The sequence below is a fragment of the Sinocyclocheilus anshuiensis genome, unplaced genomic scaffold (assembly GCF_001515605.1).
Source record: "Sinocyclocheilus anshuiensis isolate Anshui unplaced genomic scaffold, SAMN03320099.WGS_v1.1 scaffold179, whole genome shotgun sequence".
Lineage (NCBI taxonomy): Eukaryota > Metazoa > Chordata > Actinopteri > Cypriniformes > Cyprinidae > Sinocyclocheilus > Sinocyclocheilus anshuiensis.
Window position 1 is genome coordinate 1,441,866 of NW_015549577.1, and position 21,493 is coordinate 1,463,358.

A 21,493-nucleotide genomic window follows, 5' to 3' on the forward strand; every position below is an offset into this window, starting at 1 on the left:
TAGCGTGAGCTGAGGCCGGGCTAGAGTGAGCTGAGGCAGCGGGGTTGAGAACGGCGCAGCCGGCGGATCCGAGTGACGACCCCGGGCTGGACTCCGCTTCGTCCACGGTGAAAGCCGATCCAGCGATCGACAGCGCAAAGTTGGTTTCGCTTTTACAACGAAGCACACAGCGTCTTTACGACATGGCAGTGGAAACAACAAAACTACAGCGAGAATAAAAGTTACGCCTTCTTTCTTTGCGTGAACATTTGGGCGGTGTTATGCAAATCTTCCCACAGAGCGACGTAGGTATGTTGGGGCGTGTTAGAACGAGCCGTTTTAGGTAGGTGTGGCTGACTCTTAACTTTTATAAAGAATATCTCTTTGGATTTGAGACTTTAGTCTTTGCAACTTTACAGATCTTCTTTATGCACCAAGAGCTTGTAACACTCCAAAGAGAAAGGAAAAATTGAAATCGCATCATATGACCCCTTTAAGACATTCAAATCTGTTTATGGTAAGACAACTAAATAACGTGTGCTTTTTTGATAATTTGTGTGCAATGTATCTGTTTGAATTCACTGAACAAAAATGTTTTTTTTTTTTCGGTGACCTATCGGGGGTCTGTGAATGGCAGGTATAAAGTGCAAAGGCATTGTCTGTATCACTTACATTTAAAGTTGTCTCATGGTTGCAGGTTTGTTTTGTGCGCTTCTGGGGATTCAGTGAAGGTCTATAGCACACGCACAGAAGAGTGGCTCCATAGTCTGCAGGGCCACACCAACCAAGTGACAGGCATCGCCTTGAATCCTGCCAATCACCTGCAGGTCTGTGTGCATCACTTGGGTTCACTTGTATAGAAAGTGTGAGATAGTTGATCAGTTTTGATTGCGTTTCTTTTGTCAGTCAGCATTGACCAATGAATTCTTAACCAGCTTATGTAGGTGTGTTTTGTAGTTTTTTTTCCATTTAAATCAATATTCACACATGTTTGAATTCTGTCTGAGGTTTCTTTAAAGTCAACATTAAATTAAAATTGAAATTATTTGCATATTCCTGATGTTGTGGTATTTGAGGTGCACTTTATTATAGCAGAAAAATGTATTATAATCTTTCATCGTCTTCATTTTTAAAGAATTTCACTAAGCTAACTGTTTATTTTAAGGACAAAGTCTTTATTCCAAAATAAACCTCCTGATCTCCTTGTCAGATTTATTTTGGATGGCTTACTGTTACTTCAACAGCAGAATTTATTCTTCAACCTGTTTATGCATTCTGCATGCAGGTTTACTCTTGCTCAGCAGATGGCACTGTTAAGTTATGGGACTTCATTGATGGCATCCTTATCAAGGTACAGTTGGTGTTGTTGTGAGTAAAGCCAAGGCCACTGTTGCAGTAAATATTTTCATTCCTTTCATGTTGTTTTATTTCTTTTTTTCAGACATTTATCATTGGATACCGTTTGTTTGCAATATATGTGTCCGAGAAACATGATGGAATCGTTTTTCTTCATATTGCCTTGGATACAGATTCCAAAAATGGTATGTATTTCAGTTCTAATGAAGTCATGTAGATTCCTGCCACATCATTGTGATGCATTGATTAGGATCAGGCACTCTTCACCAATACAGTAGGAAACTCAATTTCTGACTCATTTTTCTGAAAACAGAAATATTAATACATATTTTCTAACAATATTAATATTGAGCATAGCCAGGCTTAATTCTGGTCCACTGAAGCTTATTTTTTGTTAAGAACCTCCCACATAGACCACCTGACCGCCACATGTAAAGTGACCAACCACAGTTTGCTTAGTTTTTTACATGCGGTAGATAAATCTAAAATTGTCACAATATACCAAACAAACATTTTATTCATCAAGATAATCACCTTTTATAAATCTTGAGGCCTAAATGAGGTAAAAAGCTAAACGTACTGTAGGTGGTAAACGAACTATACTACGGTCTTGTTATTTAAGTGTCAGCGCCATTAAACGTCCAACAACTCTTTTAGTCTTTATTTACAAACATTTTACCTGAAAATTCCGACAAAGTCCCCGACAACCTCTGTAGTTCCATTCAGCCACTTGTTAGCAATCACCTTTTTCAAGATAAGTAAAAGCTTCAAGGAGGTGTTAGGATAAAATGGGAAAATATCTTGAGTTTGTGATTACCTCAGACCTTATTTGAGACATTTAAACCATTCAGAAAGCCCATTGACAATGAAGACAGAAGTGCTCAAATGTTTCTACAAAAAACACAATATTAATAGAAATGAATGCTTTGTGTGTCTGCATGTCCAGAGTGTTTTCAGTTGGTTGCTGTACATCTGCCCAAGTCAGCAGAACAGGAGGTGGAAGCCAAAGAGCTGTCTGCTGTTTCCAGTCGTATCAGCCCAAACCCCAGCTGCACGGCCTTCGGTAGAGAAGTAAGAGCTCACTCAGCACTTTCTTCTTTCTTCTCACATTCTTTCTTTTTTTTTTAAAGATTTGTCTGTTGGTGGATGTCTTGAAATCATCGAGGTATCTGTCTACAACGCTTTTTAGTCCAAGACTAGGTGATACAATTTTTAATATCTACTTTGCATCGATAGGCTTTACAGGCACAGAATGTTAAAACATAGGGCACGTCACTTTTCTATGGATTCAGGAAAAACAAGCCATCCTGAACAAATCTGGCATTTATAAACATGGCTGATGTTACTCTTTTCCAAAGTGTAGGTCCTTTTCTATGTGTTTTCTATGGAAAAAAAAAATCTGTTAATGTGAAAAATCTGATAATAAAATCAATACAAAGACACAGTTACAGCTTGGAACAGATCATGTTATAATGCAATAATACAAGTGTATTATACTCTAAAACCCAACAAGTTGGTGTTAAGATGTTTAGAAACCAATAGGCATGAGTACTGTAGACTTATTTCATTTGAATTCACTACAATACACTCCATTCACATACTTTATGTAGCTGAAACTTCACTGTACATGTAAATCCCAACATAACAGAACATTAAACACTAATAGATCTCCTCTTATTTTAATCTTGAGCATAAAACACAACCATAGACTGCATAAAAACATGGATGTAGTGTCCGTGACGTCACCCGTAGATTTCTGAAGAGCGTTTTTGAAGCTCAAAATGGGCGGAGCGGCCGTCGCCATCTTGGCAGCACGTCACCGCGCGTCACTCCCGGATAATCGAAAATGGGCAAAGAGGTGGGAGCTGGTTGCTGAAACCACGCCCACCTAGCTCGGCGGTGGTGACAGCAGCGGCAATCCACCTGCCACTCAAGTGGCCACGCCCTTAATTATGCAGAACTTTAAGGCTTAATATAATTTAAACGGATGAGTTATAAAAAAATTCACCCCCCTCACAGTTGTCATGAAGGGCAAAAAATCATTTTTTGAACCAGGCTGTAAACATGTTTTTTTCTGCTGTAAAGTTGGGCATTTTAAAATGGGGAGTCTATTGGATTGACTCCCTTTTGCAGCCAGCCTCTAGCGGCCAGTTGATGAATTACAGTTTAAGTCACTTCCTTGTGGGCTTCACGAGAGAGAGCGGGAGGTTGCCGCTTGACACAACACGCAAAGTAACATCTCCTCTTATTTTAATCTTGAGCATAAAACACAACCATAGACTGCATAAAAACATGGATGTAGTGTCCGTGACGTCACCCGTAGATTTCTGAAGAGCGTTTTTGAAGCTCAAAATGGGCGGAGCGGCCGTCGCCATCTTGGCAGCACGTCACCGCGCGTCACTCCCGGATAATCGAAAATGGGCAAAGAGGTGGGAGCTGGTTGCTGAAACCACGCCCACCTAGCTCGGCGGTGGTGACAGCAGCGGCAATCCACCTGCCACTCAAGTGGCCACGCCCTTAATTATGCAGAACTTTAAGGCTTAATATAATTTAAACGGATGAGTTATAAAAAAATTCACCCCCCTCACAGTTGTCATGAAGGGCAAAAAATCATTTTTTGAACCAGGCTGTAAACATGTTTTTTTCTGCTGTAAAGTTGGGCATTTTAAAATGGGGAGTCTATTGGATTGACTCCCTTTTGCAGCCAGCCTCTAGCGGCCAGTTGATGAATTACAGTTTAAGTCACTTCCTTGTGGGCTTCACGAGAGAGAGCGGGAGGTTGCCGCTTGAACACAACACGCAAAGTAACACTTAATTTCAACATTATCTAAATAATAGCTTACGTTTCTGGCTGATACAGATAAGCCGGTAATTCTTTTTATGTCTTGGGCAATTTTAAAATTTTATACAATTTTGTCTAAAAAAAAAAACGTACTTTAATCATTTTGAATACTACAAGCGAATTTAAAAATCACAACATAATTTTTGGTCTTAATGTATATGGATTTTCACTTTGAGGTCTGTTAAAGACTACATTTAACAGTATTAAATTATTATTGTTTTTAAATGTGAATATTAGATGGCATCAATGTTAATCTAAGTGTGGAATGTAGGAAATAGGCATGCACAATAAAATATTCAGGATCGGCCAATATTGGATATTTCTATGAAGACTCAGGCAGAAATTATAATGAGGCAAGATATTTTAAATAAAGTCTACAGTTACCAAGAATATAGACTACTTGGAAAAATCTGTATTAATATCTCCATACCAAAGATGTCCTGAAATCCAACTTGCATGCCTGTTTTTTTTTTTTTTAATGTTTAATTTTAAGTGTTAGTTTATGTCTGGCTGTGGGAAGGTTGTTGAACACTGTCATACCTGCTCAGGTTATGATGGATAAATTTGTCTTCCTGCACAGTCATTGCCTGTGTAAGTGTTGATGTGGTTTAGGAAACATGGTTTGGACCCCATTAGGTTAATTAGTGTGGCACATGCCGGTGTTATTTTTGTAGACCGAGTGCCGTGTGCAGCCCTGTTGTACCTTTGCTGTTTTTTTTGGTACAGCCATTACACATCATCACTTCTTAACCTATTTGTGGTTGTGGGAAATAAGAAAGACCTGTATGTTTCTTCAAGCTCAAGACATTGAACCAGCAACCTTACAGTTAGCTCGAGAGAAAAAGTCATTTTTTAACATTGTTTCTTCTGTATATTGTATTTTCAGGGGCAATACATAGCGTTTGCCAGGCATCTCCAACTAAATGTTTATTTCTTCAGGAAGCAGAAGACATACAGGTAATAACCGCTGTATCCTAAATAGCCTTTTTAAGGTCAGAACATGTAGGAACGTGTCCAACCGCACTGCTTATTTACTGGCCTCAGAGCAAGACACGTGTCATGTAGCTTGTTTTGGGCTTTGCCTTACCGTTGGTTTTTCAATTTTTTTTTCTGTTTTTGCAAAAACAAATAAGTTGAGACAACACCACCTTATAGTTCGCCTCAAAATGAAGATTCTCATTTACTTAGTCATTTAAAAACCATATGACTTTTTTTGTTGATCTCAAAAGGTATGAGCAGTATTTAACACTTCAAGTAATTTGGTTATTGGTCTACTAATAAATGGCATAATTTGAGTGCTTTTTTAAAGGGGACAGATTGTCATTTACTTAGTAATTTAAAAACCATATGACTTTTTTTGTTGATCTCAAAAGGTATGAGCAGTATTTACACTTCAAGTAATTTGGTTATTGGTCTACTAATAAATGGCATAATTTGAATGCTTTTTAAAAGGGACATCGGATGCCCAATTTCCACAAGTTGGTATGATTCTTTAGGGTCTTTATGAAATGTCTGCAACATACTTTAGTTAAAATTCCTCATTGGTCGTGTAAAACAACACCCTTTTTACCTTGTCAAAAACAGCTCTGTTCACAGCGACCCGTTTCGGTTCATGTCTTTTTAAATGATAATGAGCTACTGCTCACCCCACTGCTCTCTTACGTTTTTTGCATATTCGGTGGCGCGTTACCATCAAAAACAAAACTAAAACACTGTGTCCTCAGTGGCTCTGATGTCGGGAGAACATAAAGAATCCTGTTTCACACCGCAAGCTTGAGCTTCACTTAAGCGTGACTTCATCGTCACTGCTGCTGCAGACTCGCGAGAGTATTCACACTGGAAGCGTTTGTATAGCGTCAGCGGCTGCTGATGCTTGCTGTGTGAATCCGGCCTTATGTTCACATTTGCATGCAGCTACAAAACACCTGCATTGCATACGAGACATTGTTGTCGCTACAGCTGCTCGAGTGCAGAGAGAATGGAGGACAGTGTACAACTGGCTGGGGGCGGAGATATGCTAATACAGGACAGTCTATCAGTGGTTGTGGGCGAGGCCTGAGCAGTATGACGCCATCCTGCTCAGAAAATCAAACTGACTTGATAATTGAGACTGTAGGTTTTTTTGGGGATTAAAAAGAATGAGTTAATGGATTTTTATAATTGTAGGGCAGTTGAGTTTATATACAAACACCATGTAAAGGTGAATTTTGCACCCAATGTCCCTTTAAAGAATAACAGCTAACAAGAGTTTTCTATTAATACAAATAAACATGCATTTTAGAAAATAGATTTTTTTTTTTTTTTTTGCATTGAGACGTTTTCATACATCCCCCATGTCATTACGTTAATGTAAAAAAAAAACAAGAAACACAAAAATCACATTTTCATTATCATAATGCTAACTAACTGTCACAAGAGAAATAATGTTTTGTCATTTATTTGATCACTTGGTTCAATTTCTGTAGTGTTTCACTGGGTATACGATGGATATTTGTGATAGTGTGGAATTTTGGTGGTTAATCAACAATCATTAATCAAGTGAGAAATGTCTTAACAATTAGATGTATCCTGAAATAAATAAAAAAAGACAAAGATTATTATTAATAATGAAATATAATTCATATTGTGTTTCTGTTGTAATTTAATTGTCAAATAGCAAAAATAAAATGATTTAAAAATCAGTTTGGTACAATGTAGTGGTTATTGGATACTTAAACATTAAAAAAAAATCTATCTGTACCAGTTATAAAAGTAATATCTGTAATTTTTTTTTTTTTTTTTACTAAAAAATTTTTTGACAGCACCCATCCTTATTTGCTTTCATTACTAAAATGTTCATTAAAAATGTTCCTGTTATGCTAAATGGAAGTCAGTCATTGAATCATGAATGTTAATGACAATATTTATTTCTGGGTGAAGTATTTCTTTAAATGTCCACTCTTTTTTTCTGTTTGTAGTTTTTCCCTAAAAGCCACAGATAAGAAAGGGGCCAAAAATGCATTCACATGCATAGCCTGTCACCCAGCAGACGACTGCATCGCCACCGGTCATGAAGACGGAAAGATCCGCCTCTGGTAAGGCCAGAGTTCACCATCCAGTTTTTTAAGTTCATATGCAGGTCACGTGATCAGAATTGGAGGTTTAAATCAACTTTGTATTTACTACAGGAGAAACTTCATTCACACAAAAGAGTACACATATTCTACCCAGCACTGGCATCACAATGCTGTGAACACTTTGTGTTTTACTCCAGAAGGTGGGTTGTACTGAGGCGTAGGTGTGTTTCACACTTTTTCACATCATCCTCTGTGTCAAATGTATGTTACAGTCCCCATCTGAGAAAACCTGACTGTTATTGTCTCTGCAGGCACTAATCTTTTGAGTGGAGGCATTGAGTCAGTGCTTGTCCAGTGGCAGTATGGGGCAGGCAACAGAAAAGAGTTCCTGCCCCGTCTTGGAGGATCCATTTTACATGTGTCAACATCATCTGATGGGCAGCTGTTTTGCACCTCTCATTCAGACAACAGTAAGTCTTCAGCTTTGTGGTCAATCTGGGATTTCCTTCCAAAATGAAGCTAAAAGAAATGTTATTTTGTATAAAGAAAACAAAATCTATTTTTTGAGACAAATTAAGATTTTTTTTTTTTACATAAATTATTCTCATGCACCCCACATCTTAATGCGAACACTGAAAATCTCATTCTCATTGTAATGCTAAAAAAATATATATTATTGAAATTTGTGAAGTAATTATACATTATGGAATTTGTTACATTATGGCCATATTTTAGATCCCTTAATCCTACCCCATACCTAAACTTTAAACTAAAAGTTTTATAAACTAAACCTTAATGGCTTCACTTTCTTCATGCAGATTGGAATTTATATTGTCATACTGTTGTTTTGTGGATTAATTATGATATGTATGTTTGTGAGATTCAACCTTGGTCGGTCTTTACCCACATATTTCACTATGGTGTCATTTCGGACTGCTTTCTGGTTTGTCATTTGCCTTCTCTTCCTCCTCAGAGATCACGGTTATCGAGAGCAGCTTCAAAGTGTGTGGAGTAATTCAGGGTTTAGTTAAAGGTTTGTAAAGTCCCATTTGCACAAACATCCAGATTTCATAACTATTGCAGTAAATGTTTATTTCTTCCGATGTTTTTAATGCTTTCAGGAGATGCCGTTTTCACTGATCTAATGATTGACCCGCGCAGTAAAGCTTTAGTGCTGAATGGGAAACCGGGTCATCTGCAGTTCTACTCCCTGCTGCGTGACAAGCATCTCTACAATGTGAGTCTGCCTCAGTCAATACTATGATAAAGCTTAACATTTCTCTGAAATAAGCAAGTATTTGGGGGAAGTATGTACTGGAAAATGTTGGATCACATGATGGTGCATTAGGTTCATCTTTGTGCGTTCTGCTAACATGGGTAATAAACTTTTGTCACCTGACATGTGTCAGATGAAATCACATGATCTGTGGGCCCGTCTTCATGTCAAACATTGTTCGTCATGTTTTGTCTAGATTTGAGCATAACATTCTGTCTGTTGCATTCACAGCTGGACATAGTGCAACAAGAATATATTTATGAAGCGGGTCTGGATCAGTTTGAAGTGGTGAAGGCTGCCTTTGACATAAAAGGGTATTGGCTTGCTACAGTGGAGGAAAGGGGACAGAAGTCCTCCGATCTTGAATTTGTCCTCAAACTATGGGCTTACGATGAAAGAACGCAAAGGTATACATGCTAGATTGCAGATTTGAATAATGTCAAAGATATGATCCATGCAAGAAATGTAGGATTTTGACCAGCGACATTTGATATTTCTCATGGTCCTCATGCAAATAATGTAAATCATTTTCCATTTAATTAACACTGTTAGGGGAACAATCAAACATTTTGGCACTGGTCCTTCATCAGTGTTAAAAATAATTATATTCACACCATTTCGTATTATATAACCATGACGTTATCACATAAACCATACATTTATTAGAAAAATGTTAAATGTTACAATTTTAATAAAAAAAAAAAACTTCATAAGCAATACCAGAATATAAATATGCAGTTACATAAAATTTCAAATAAAAAATGATTGGTAAAAGCAAAAACACACTTCACAGTTTACAATGTGAGGACTAGTGCAGGTTTATGAAGGCATATGCCTGGAATTTCAATGTCAGTATTTTTACACAAATTGTGAAAAGTGTATATTTACGATGACTTTGTGTATTTATTTTTTTTGTTTATGATTAAAAGTTTATTTAAGTCCCAATTTTCTCAAATTTCTTTTCCCATAGTGATATTTATAAATAAATTAAAAGCAATTATTATAAGCAATGCAACAACTATATCATTTATATATATATATATATATATATATATATATATATATTTTTGAAAGAAGTCTGTTCACCAAGGCTACATTTATTTAATCAAAAATACAAAATAATAATTGGGGGGGAAAAAACGGTAATGATGGGAAATTATAACAATTTAAAACAGCTGTTTTCTATTTAAATCTATTTTAAAATGTAATCTTGTGATGGAAAAGCTGAATTTTTCAGCAGTCATTAATGCAGTGTCACATGATCCTTCAGAAATCAATCTAATATGTTGATTTGGTGCTTATGAAGCATTTCTTGAAAACGGTTGTGCTGCTGTATTTTGTGGAAACAAGATACTTTTTTTCCCCTTTAGGATTGTTTGATGAATAGAAAGTTTGAAAGAACAGCATTTATTTGAAATAGAAATCTTTTGTAACATTAATGCCTTTAATGTCTGTATTTCTTTTCATTTGTAAAAAAAAAATTGACTCAACTTTTGAATGATCATGTACAAATTTTCGTATTTCTAAACTAGACTTTATTTCTGGACTGTAATGGTGTATTGTTCTGTCCCATTAGTTTCGTACTGAACACTACCATCACTGCCGCCCACACGGATCGGATTATATCCATGTGCTTCAGCTCTTCTGAGGAGACCACCATGCTGGTGACCACAGCAGAAGACGGCCAGTTCAAAGCATGGTGTCAGGGTGCTGACGCAGACACACAACGTGAGTCAAACCCTTCAGACATTTGCAAAGGTGTTAGTGTTTAGTGTTGGAGCCAAACACCAAAGGTCACAAGTCTGAATCCAGGCATACCTGTCTCACCGCAACGTTTCACGTTTCCTTTTAGAGGACCAGAGCTTCTGGTCATGTGATTTTGTGGGCAGCTACCATAACCTGACGCCCACAAACTGCAGTTTCTCAGCTGATAGCTCTCTCCTGGCGGTGAGCTTCCAAGAAGTCATTACCATATGGAGCCCGGACACCTGGGAGTTGCTCACCACCCTCTGCCAACCACCTGGAGTAGTAAGGTGGGATATGTTGTTTTACCACTCAGGGTACTGTATATGTTCCCTGTCTTCAAATCAGTCTGTCCAAACGCTTTCTGATGCGTTTAGAATGGGTTGCACAGGTTTCTTGAGGTCTTTAGATGTGTGTCCCATTCAGAGTGGTGGATTAGCATTCACTAAACTCTTTTCAAACTGTCTGCACAGTCTGAATGGTAGTAACTTAGTAATTAAGATTTAGATGGTGCCAGGCAAAAATGGGGATTCAGTCCTGCTAAGGAATTGGGCGCAATTCCAGTCCTGCAGGGTCATCAGGGACACGGTTTCGCTTCAACGTTGTGTTTTTGAAAAAAGGAAGTTCATTAGATGAAGCTGGGTTTCATCACAATACAAAATTTTTGGCATTCCTTGTCAACAACTGTTCTTGGTTGTTCCTTCTCTGTGTAACACAAGCAGTAAATTGTGTAGTGTTTTTAAAGTTTTTTCGATAAATATCCGTACTGAAATATTTGAAATGGTTTCAGTCTTCTGCAATATTGAGCTTTCTCACTCTCTCTTCTCTCTCTGACAGAAAATGTGTATTTTAATTAAATAAGTATATTACGCTGCATGTTTTAGAGCTAAGCAATCACAATCCAGTGTTTTCAGCGACTCAGTTGACTGAATGCAGTGAACTCCATCTCTGAGTTTAACATGCATTTGGGAATGCAACATGTCAGTTACTTATGAAATACTCATTTTTTTATTTTAATAAATAATTTTGTAGTAGTATTAGAGCTATCAGGCCTGAGGAATCTCAGATTCAGTTGATAAGAAAATACTTTATTTATGGTCAAAAGTAAATAAAATTGCCTTAAATTATGCCTCTAATGGTGTGCCATTTTCCCCCCCTGTATTATCAAAATTTTTTATTCAATATCAATATTTTAAGGTATTTTATGGAAGTTATAAATTCCAGTATTGTGACAGCAAGCTGGAATTTAGTAAGGAAGGAAGCTTGGACCTTAAGGAAGTGTTCATCAAAGCATGTCATCTATTCACCGTCATGAAGGTCCAAGTTTCTTTGTGGAACACAAACAGAATGTATTAGTTACTTTTCCTTGCAATTGCAGTAAAAGTGCAATTGCACCACAAAAGTGGTTTGTATGACTTTGTACAACATATGATACATGATAGCTTTGTGTAAAGAACTGATTGAAATTTAAAGCAGTTATTGACTTTAATCTTCACATCTGCCCTAGCTGTCTTTGGTGCATTGATTAGAAAAGAAGCAATTAGAGGTGTGCGATATACATCGTCTACGATAATATCGTAATTGTTGTTTAAACGATATGCGATTTGAATTTATTGATTAAATTGAAGAATTTGACACAAAAGTTGATGCATACATTTAATTAGGTTAGGAAAAAATTGGCCTTATAAAGGTAAAAATGAAAATCTATTTAAACGTACTGAAATTTTTCATTTCTGTTACTGCTGCAAATGAAGAATATCTGAAGCTTTGTATATTATATATGAAGAATATTATAAAAGATGTGGGAGTCAGCTGTCCACAGCAGTCCTAAACCTGTCCAAGTACCAGCACAACAAGATATAGTATTTTGCTGTATTCTGAAGCATGGAATGTTGATATGTAGTTATAGTAATTAGGAACTCCAGCAAGTGCTAAATCTGTTTTGTACAGTATTTCCAATCCTCACACTGATTTGTTGAGCCATAAGGTCATGGGCGGCTTTGCACCATGTTTGATGTATATTATCAAACACACACACAAAATGTGATTTTTGTAAACATCAATAAAGTTATAATACCTGTGTATTTTTAGCAATATTTATTGCTAATGTTTTTGATACTGTTCATTGGTGTCATTACAGTTTCTGATTAAGAGTAAGGCAACTGATTATCACTCACTGAGACTAATCTGATGAAATATGTAACTGACATGGGTCTTGCTGATCATGGTGATCTTTGAATTGGTGAAACCGACTAAAGGCAGCAACTTTGATCCACCAGGGACCTTTGTTTCGGCCAATTAAGCTGCTCCAAATACTTGATTGCCACGACCACCAGAAACCTTCTCTGCTGCTGGAATCTCCTCACTTGTGCATGTAAGCAGTCATTAATATTGGTTCATATTTCATATTTGCAGTTTCCAGTTCCCCCAAGAATGAAAATTATCATTATTTACTCAGCCGCAAGTTATTTAAAACAAGCCATAAGATTTTATTTTTTCAGTCGAGCACAAAAAAAAAAAGAAATTCTGTAGCTTCGCTTTTCATACAATAACATTTCATAGCAAACATGGACTGTCCAGCTCCAAAAAAAAAAAGCTAATTTTGAATCTGAACCTGTCGTATTAAGTTTTATTTATAAAGTGCCTTTCCCAAACTCAAGGTCGCTGTTTGAGGAGAAAATACATAAACACATAACTATAATATGTCTGTCACATTATAATAACCCAGTTGTGGACCAATTTTATGGTACTTTCATGGGCTTCTTGGTCCTTTTAAGAGCTTAACAGCATTTTTGGGTGAACATCTCTTGGGTAACTAGGCTAGCGCAGTCTGGTTTTATTCACTGTTTGGTTTTGCAAGGTCAGTTTTATTTAATGTCAAATCTCTTTCATTCACAGTGGAGTGGAGCACATCTGTGGAAGTTTCCAAGCTGCAGCCGGACCCCTTGTCAGAAAATGTGGCTGCTTTTTCATACCAGTCTAAACATACAGACCGTAAGTGTTTGAAAGGTCATCGCCTCTTGACACTTTCTGCATCTCTTTTGGTTAGCAGTACATTTAGAAGTAAACTGTATTAGTTTCTTTCTTTAATGTATCAGACTTATGCACAAACTAGTTTTAATGTGTTTTCTGATCTCTGTACAGTGTTTGTTTTCAAACCTAACGAGCCGAGGCCTCTGTTCACCCATAAGAACGTGTGTTCAGAGAAGATACATCGTGCCGTCTTTGTTCCTCGAGAAGAGCTGTTGAACAATTGTGACGAAAGTTCTCAGTGGCTCAACAGATCTCAACTGTACTTCCTCACCCAAAACATGGTATTTCAGTGATATTTGTAATCACAATGGCCTATAAACACATAAATGCATAACCGTAGGACGCTCCATTTGTGTTTTTTTTGTTTGTTTTTTTTAAATGTTTGTTAGTTCCTACACCAATTGAAAACCTAGACTGATTTTAAAAGAGTTTTTAACTCCTGAAAAAGACATGAACATTAATATAATTTTTATATTCAAAATTATATAATTTAGGTTAAAGTTTTTTAGAAAATATTTTTAATTATAAAATTATTGAATGTATAATAAATGATGCAATTTTATTTATTTTAAATATTTAAAAGATATAAATTAAATGATACATTTAATATGATAATAAAAAAGGTGTATTTCATGAGCTAGATACGGATTAAATGTCTTTGTAACAGCAATAATTGTAAACAACTGCATAGTCCTGGTGAGCTGTGGGTATCCTGTAAATATGTTCTAATGCTATAGTGTGCATACTGTTCAATTCTCAGGATTTATTGACCTTCAGCACAGCAACAGAGGAGGACAGAATGTTGTCTTCAAGTAAACGGGTACGGTTTTCTTTCTTACACCATCCTTATTCTCATTCATTTTGAAGACCCCCAAAGTAACTTCACTTGTGTGTCTTTGGTACAGCTTGTCATTGATGACAGTATTGCTGTAACACCGTTTTACCTGCTGTTGGGCAAACACAGACAACAGCAGCAGAAACTCAACACACCGTCCCATCCAGCAGCTGACAAACCCCAACAGCCACAGGGCTCCGTTACCATCACAGAAGTAAGTCATTTCAAGTAGGCTGTCTATTCGTTATATAGGTTTCAGAAGGATCATGCGACACTGAAGACTGGAGTAATGGCTGCTGAAAATTCTGCTTTGACATAAGTTATTTTAAATTGCAATAGTATTTCGCAATATTACTGTTTTTACTGTAAAAATATACTTGTGTGTGTGTGTATTTAAGTATTTATTTTTTTGTAATGTCTTTTTTTTTTTTAGTTGTTACACACACCAGCTCATGTTCTACCTGCTGCGTCAGTCCTGTGCTCAATGTTTGTCAGTTCCCTCCTGATCTCCAACACTGGAGTCCGGCAAGACCCCCTCAGGTTCTTTTTTCACATGCACAATATATATTTCCTTTGAAAGTTAACCAGAGTTAACTGGCTTACTTCTCAGTTTCCCTTCCCTTTTTTTTCCCCTGAGATGCTCTGTACTGCAAGCACATAAATGTTATATTTTTCCTTTTGCTTTTTCTGGCACTCTTACAGGGAAATGGAATCTTCCGAGCAGGAAATGAACAGTGAGAAAGAGGAAGAGCACTCTGAGGAGGAAATGGAGGCATGTGATAGTCAGCAGGAGCTCAGAGCTCAGGGTTCAGTGGATGAGGTGACGCCGAAGCTTTCTAAAGCACAAGAGAGGGAATTGAAGAGGGTCAGAAAGACTGACTTTAGCTGGATGGCTGGCCTCATTGACTCCAAACCATGATGAGCAATTTCACAGTCCTGTTTGTGTTTTTGTTTATTCTTGCTTTAGATCGAGACGTTTGTTTATTTGGACTGCAGCAGCCCATTAGTGGTTTGATAAGTGATTCCATTTGGAACAACAAGGACAGCAATGCTATTTTGTAACTCTGAATGTTAGTAAAATGTTCACTTTGTGGAACACAAACAGAATGTATTAGTTACTTTTCCTTGCAATTGCAGTAAAAGTGCAATTGCACCACAAAAGTGGTTTGTATGACTTTGTACAACATATGATACATGATAGCTTTGTGTAAAGAACTGATTGAAATTTAAAGCAGTTATTGACTTTAATCTTCACATCTGCCCTAGCTGTCTTTGGTGCATTGATTAGAAAAGAAGCAATTAGAGGTGTGCGATATACATCGTCTACGATAATATCGTAATTGTTGTTTAAACGATATGCGATTTGAATTTATTGATTAAATTGAAGAATTTGACACAAAAGTTGATGCATACATTTAATTAGGTTAGGAAAAAATTGGCCTTATAAAGGTAAAAATGAAAATCTATTTAAACGTACTGAAATTTTTCATTTCTGTTACTGCTGCAAATGAAGAATATCTGAAGCTTTGTATATTATATATGAAGAATATTATAAAAGATGTGGGAGTCAGCTGTCCACAGCAGTCCTAAACCTGTCCAAGTACCAGCACAACAAGATATAGTATTTTGCTGTATTCTGAAGCATGGAATGTTGATATGTAGTTATAGTAATTAGGAACTCCAGCAAGTGCTAAATCTGTTTTGTACAGTATTTCCAATCCTCACACTGATTTGTTGAGCCATAAGGTCATGGGCGGCTTTGCACCATGTTTGATGTATATTATCAAACACACACACAAAATGTGATTTTTGTAAACATCAATAAAGTTATAATACCTGTGTATTTTTAGCAATATTTATTGCTAATGTTTTTGATACTGTTCATTGGTGTCATTACAGTTTCTGATTAAGAGTAAGGCAACTGATTATCACTCACTGAGACTAATCTGATGAAATATGTAACTGACATGGGTCTTGCTGATCATGGTGATCTTTGAATTGGTGAAACCGACTAAAGGCAGCAACTTTGATCCACCAGGGACCTTTGTTTCGGCCAATTAAGCTGCTCCAAATACTTGATTGCCACGACCACCAGAAACCTTCTCTGCTGCTGGAATCTCCTCACTTGTGCATGTAAGCAGTCATTAATATTGGTTCATATTTCATATTTGCAGTTTCCAGTTCCCCCAAGAATGAAAATTATCATTATTTACTCAGCCGCAAGTTATTTAAAACAAGCCATAAGATTTTATTTTTTCAGTCGAGCACAAAAAAAAAAAGAAATTCTGTAGCTTCGCTTTTCATACAATAACATTTCATAGCAAACATGGACTGTCCAGCTCCAAAAAAAAAAAGCTAATTTTGAATCTGAACCTGTCGTATTAAGTTTTATTTATAAAGTGCCTTTCCCAAACTCAAGGTCGCTGTTTGAGGAGAAAATACATAAACACATAACTATAATATGTCTGTCACATTATAATAACCCAGTTGTGGACCAATTTTATGGTACTTTCATGGGCTTCTTGGTCCTTTTAAGAGCTTAACAGCATTTTTGGGTGAACATCTCTTGGGTAACTAGGCTAGCGCAGTCTGGTTTTATTCACTGTTTGGTTTTGCAAGGTCAGTTTTATTTAATGTCAAATCTCTTTCATTCACAGTGGAGTGGAGCACATCTGTGGAAGTTTCCAAGCTGCAGCCGGACCCCTTGTCAGAAAATGTGGCTGCTTTTTCATACCAGTCTAAACATACAGACCGTAAGTGTTTGAAAGGTCATCGCCTCTTGACACTTTCTGCATCTCTTTTGGTTAGCAGTACATTTAGAAGTAAACTGTATTAGTTTCTTTCTTTAATGTATCAGACTTATGCACAAACTAGTTTTAATGTGTTTTCTGATCTCTGTACAGTGTTTGTTTTCAAACCTAACGAGCCGAGGCCTCTGTTCACCCATAAGAACGTGTGTTCAGAGAAGATACATCGTGCCGTCTTTGTTCCTCGAGAAGAGCCGTTGAACAATTGTGACGAAAGTTCTCAGTGGCTCAACAGATCTCAACTGTACTTCCTCACCCAAAACATGGTATTTCAGTGATATTTGTAATCACAATGGCCTATAAACACATAAATGCATAACCGTAGGACGCTCCATTTGTGTTTTTTTTGTTTGTTTTTTTTAAATGTTTGTTAGTTCCTACACCAATTGAAAACCTAGACTGATTTTAAAAGAGTTTTTAACTCCTGAAAAAGACATGAACATTAATATAATTTTTATATTCAAAATTATATAATTTAGGTTAAAGTTTTTTAGAAAATATTTTTAATTATAAAATTATTGAATGTATAATAAATGATGCAATTTTATTTATTTTAAATATTTAAAAGATATAAATTAAATGATACATTTAATATGATAATAAAAAAGGTGTATTTCATGAGCTAGATACGGATTAAATGTCTTTGTAACAGCAATAATTGTAAACAACTGCATAGTCCTGGTGAGCTGTGGGTATCCTGTAAATATGTTCTAATGCTATAGTGTGCATACTGTTCAATTCTCAGGATTTATTGACCTTCAGCACAGCAACAGAGGAGGACAGAATGTTGTCTTCAAGTAAACGGGTACGGTTTTCTTTCTTACACCATCCTTATTCTCATTCATTTTGAAGACCCCCAAAGTAACTTCACTTGTGTGTCTTTGGTACAGCTTGTCATTGATGACAGTATTGCTGTAACACCGTTTTACCTGCTGTTGGGCAAACACAGACAACAGCAGCAGAAACTCAACACACCGTCCCATCCAGCAGCTGACAAACCCCAACAGCCACAGGGCTCCGTTACCATCACAGAAGTAAGTCATTTCAAGTAGGCTGTCTATTCGTTATATAGGTTTCAGAAGGATCATGCGACACTGAAGACTGGAGTAATGGCTGCTGAAAATTCTGCTTTGACATAAGTTATTTTAAATTGCAATAGTATTTCGCAATATTACTGTTTTTACTGTAAAAATATACTTGTGTGTGTGTGTATTTAAGTATTTATTTTTTTGTAATGTCTTTTTTTTTTTTAGTTGTTACACACACCAGCTCATGTTCTACCTGCTGCGTCAGTCCTGTGCTCAATGTTTGTCAGTTCCCTCCTGATCTCCAACACTGGAGTCCGGCAAGACCCCCTCAGGTTCTTTTTTCACATGCACAATATATATTTCCTTTGAAAGTTAACCAGAGTTAACTGGCTTACTTCTCAGTTTCCCTTCCCTTTTTTTTCCCCTGAGATGCTCTGTACTGCAAGCACATAAATGTTATATTTTTCCTTTTGCTTTTTCTGGCACTCTTACAGGGAAATGGAATCTTCCGAGCAGGAAATGAACAGTGAGAAAGAGGAAGAGCACTCTGAGGAGGAAATGGAGGCATGTGATAGTCAGCAGGAGCTCAGAGCTCAGGGTTCAGTGGATGAGGTGACGCCGAAGCTTTCTAAAGCACAAGAGAGGGAATTGAAGAGGGTCAGAAAGACTGACTTTAGCTGGATGGCTGGCCTCATTGACTCCAAACCATGATGAAATTGTGACGAAAGTTCTCAGTGGCTCAACAGATCTCAACTGTACTTCCTCACCCAAAACATGGTATTTCAGTGATATTTGTAATCACAATGGCCTATAAACACATAAATGCATAACCGTAGGACGCTCCATTTGTGTTTTTTTTGTTTGTTTTTTTTAAATGTTTGTTAGTTCCTACACCAATTGAAAACCTAGACTGATTTTAAAAGAGTTTTTAACTCCTGAAAAAGACATGAACATTAATATAATTTTTATATTCAAAATTATATAATTTAGGTTAAAGTTTTTTAGAAAATATTTTTAATTATAAAATTATTGAATGTATAATAAATGATGCAATTTTATTTATTTTAAATATTTAAAAGATATAAATTAAATGATACATTTAATATGATAATAAAAAAGGTGTATTTCATGAGCTAGATACGGATTAAATGTCTTTGTAACAGCAATAATTGTAAACAACTGCATAGTCCTGGTGAGCTGTGGGTATCCTGTAAATATGTTCTAATGCTATAGTGTGCATACTGTTCAATTCTCAGGATTTATTGACCTTCAGCACAGCAACAGAGGAGGACAGAATGTTGTCTTCAAGTAAACGGGTACGGTTTTCTTTCTTACACCATCCTTATTCTCATTCATTTTGAAGACCCCCAAAGTAACTTCACTTGTGTGTCTTTGGTACAGCTTGTCATTGATGACAGTATTGCTGTAACACCGTTTTACCTGCTGTTGGGCAAACACAGACAACAGCAGCAGAAACTCAACACACCGTCCCATCCAGCAGCTGACAAACCCCAACAGCCACAGGGCTCCGTTACCATCACAGAAGTAAGTCATTTCAAGTAGGCTGTCTATTCGTTATATAGGTTTCAGAAGGATCATGCGACACTGAAGACTGGAGTAATGGCTGCTGAAAATTCTGCTTTGACATAAGTTATTTTAAATTGCAATAGTATTTCGCAATATTACTGTTTTTACTGTAAAAATATACTTGTGTGTGTGTGTATTTAAGTATTTATTTTTTTGTAATGTCTTTTTTTTTTTTAGTTGTTACACACACCAGCTCATGTTCTACCTGCTGCGTCAGTCCTGTGCTCAATGTTTGTCAGTTCCCTCCTGATCTCCAACACTGGAGTCCGGCAAGACCCCCTCAGGTTCTTTTTTCACATGCACAATATATATTTCCTTTGAAAGTTAACCAGAGTTAACTGGCTTACTTCTCAGTTTCCCTTCCCTTTTTTTTCCCCTGAGATGCTCTGTACTGCAAGCACATAAATGTTATATTTTTCCTTTTGCTTTTTCTGGCACTCTTACAGGGAAATGGAATCTTCCGAGCAGGAAATGAACAGTGAGAAAGAGGAAGAGCACTCTGAGGAGGAAATGGAGGCATGTGATAGTCAGCAGGAGCTCAGAGCTCAGGGTTCAGTGGATGAGGTGACGCCGAAGCTTTCTAAAGCACAAGAGAGGGAATTGAAGAGGGTCAGAAAGACTGACTTTAGCTGGATGGCTGGCCTCATTGACTCCAAACCATGATGAGCAATTTCACAGTCCTGTTTGTGTTTTTGTTTATTCTTGCTTTAGATCGAGACGTTTGTTTATTTGGACTGCAGCAGCCCATTAGTGGTTTGATAAGTGATTCCATTTGGAACAACAAGGACAGCAATGCTATTTTGTAACTCTGAATGTTAGTAAAATGTTCATCCCATTTGCATCAACAATAATTTATAAAGAACTTTTTGTGAACAATGTACTGTGACGTTGACTTTATTTCAGTATATTTGTGCATTTTAATGTTAACTTTTTCCAATTAAAGTATTTAAACACCCTTGAATCAGGATACATTTACTTAAGAGGCAAATTGAACATATGAAGTCTTGTTTTCTGAGAAACTGAAGAAAATAACTTCATGATTTAAAGCAAGATCAAATATCTGTCAATGGGGTATGTAAGCTTGTTTTCCTGTTGAATTAAGTAGATTTTTCTGAGACCTTTGGCAATTATTTAAACTCACTTTTTTTTTACTTTTTTTTTTACAATGTCTCATAAAACAAGACGACTTGTAATTTTGTTTCTCAAGTCAATGTATATAGATTGCACTGGAAAACTAGACAAAAATACTGAGGAATAACATCAGCTTTTTTTGCTGTGCTGTACAGTAAAAGTTACTTGGTTTTAAAAAGTCTTAAATTTATCTTCATAATACTATATATATAGTTTTTATATGGGTCAAAGACGAAAAAGGGTTTAAGCATAAAAACAGTAAGTGTAATACTGCTTTAAATTGTTGTTGTTTCCCCCCCCCAAAAAATAAAAAGTTTTTAATTTAATTGCAATTTTGTTTTTGTTTTTCTGAGCAAAAAATAAATATAATTTTTCCCTGATTTACAGAAGAGACCCACTAAAATGTCATTCAGTGTAACAATCTTGTCAGGCATATTTACAACAAAAATAAATTTATGACATATTAAAAGACTAATTACTTTCACCCCAAGTTCTAATTAGTTGTAATTTTACATTTTTTAAATTTGCCACTATCCTAGGTTTTGCCCATTTGTCAGTAAGAATTTTTTACTCATTTAAAACGCAATCAAATTTAATATATGCTCCCTTATACCTTTTATATATTTTAATATGTACACGTCAGAATAAGCTTGTTGTTTGAAGTTTTACATAAATATTGTGTTACACTGAATGACAATGTAACATTATTTCAACCAAATTTTGACATTTTATTCTCCAAAAACTTATTTGAAACCTTAAAAGTAGACACTTTACTTACATTTAATGTACTTTCTATGGACATAAAATCACTTTTGTAAAT

The 21,493-nt window shown here is 36.3% G+C and overlaps 2 protein-coding genes across 2 annotated transcripts in view; both read left to right on the forward strand.

Annotated features, from left to right (window-relative positions):
- The window catches only part of LOC107657531 (WD repeat-containing protein 75-like), a 19,082-nt gene extending 3,882 nt beyond the window's left edge, over positions 1-15,200 (forward strand). The window contains exons 2-21 of the mRNA XM_016445668.1: positions 677-806; positions 1,265-1,330; positions 1,421-1,520; positions 2,282-2,406; positions 5,064-5,134; positions 7,135-7,251; positions 7,345-7,433; positions 7,545-7,703; positions 8,207-8,266; positions 8,355-8,470; positions 8,741-8,916; positions 10,086-10,237; positions 10,362-10,542; positions 12,532-12,626; positions 13,151-13,246; positions 13,397-13,566; positions 14,046-14,105; positions 14,191-14,334; positions 14,554-14,660; positions 14,823-15,200. Coding sequence (XP_016301154.1) covers positions 677-806; positions 1,265-1,330; positions 1,421-1,520; positions 2,282-2,406; positions 5,064-5,134; positions 7,135-7,251; positions 7,345-7,433; positions 7,545-7,703; positions 8,207-8,266; positions 8,355-8,470; positions 8,741-8,916; positions 10,086-10,237; positions 10,362-10,542; positions 12,532-12,626; positions 13,151-13,246; positions 13,397-13,566; positions 14,046-14,105; positions 14,191-14,334; positions 14,554-14,660; positions 14,823-15,039 — 2,431 coding nt within the window. The 3' untranslated portion in view covers positions 15,040-15,200. The remainder of the gene's footprint in view (positions 1-676; positions 807-1,264; positions 1,331-1,420; positions 1,521-2,281; positions 2,407-5,063; positions 5,135-7,134; positions 7,252-7,344; positions 7,434-7,544; positions 7,704-8,206; positions 8,267-8,354; positions 8,471-8,740; positions 8,917-10,085; positions 10,238-10,361; positions 10,543-12,531; positions 12,627-13,150; positions 13,247-13,396; positions 13,567-14,045; positions 14,106-14,190; positions 14,335-14,553; positions 14,661-14,822) is intronic.
- A 962-nt stretch (positions 15,201-16,162) lies between these two features.
- LOC107657532 (WD repeat-containing protein 75-like) lies at positions 16,163-20,497 on the forward strand. Its single transcript, XM_016445669.1, has 8 exons — positions 16,163-16,253; positions 16,778-16,873; positions 17,024-17,162; positions 18,702-18,732; positions 19,212-19,271; positions 19,357-19,500; positions 19,720-19,826; positions 19,989-20,497. Exons 4-8 carry the CDS (start codon positions 18,730-18,732, stop codon positions 20,203-20,205), a joined length of 531 nt encoding a protein of 176 aa, XP_016301155.1. The 5' UTR covers positions 16,163-16,253; positions 16,778-16,873; positions 17,024-17,162; positions 18,702-18,729; the 3' UTR covers positions 20,206-20,497.
- The last annotated feature ends 996 nt before the right edge of the window (positions 20,498-21,493 follow it).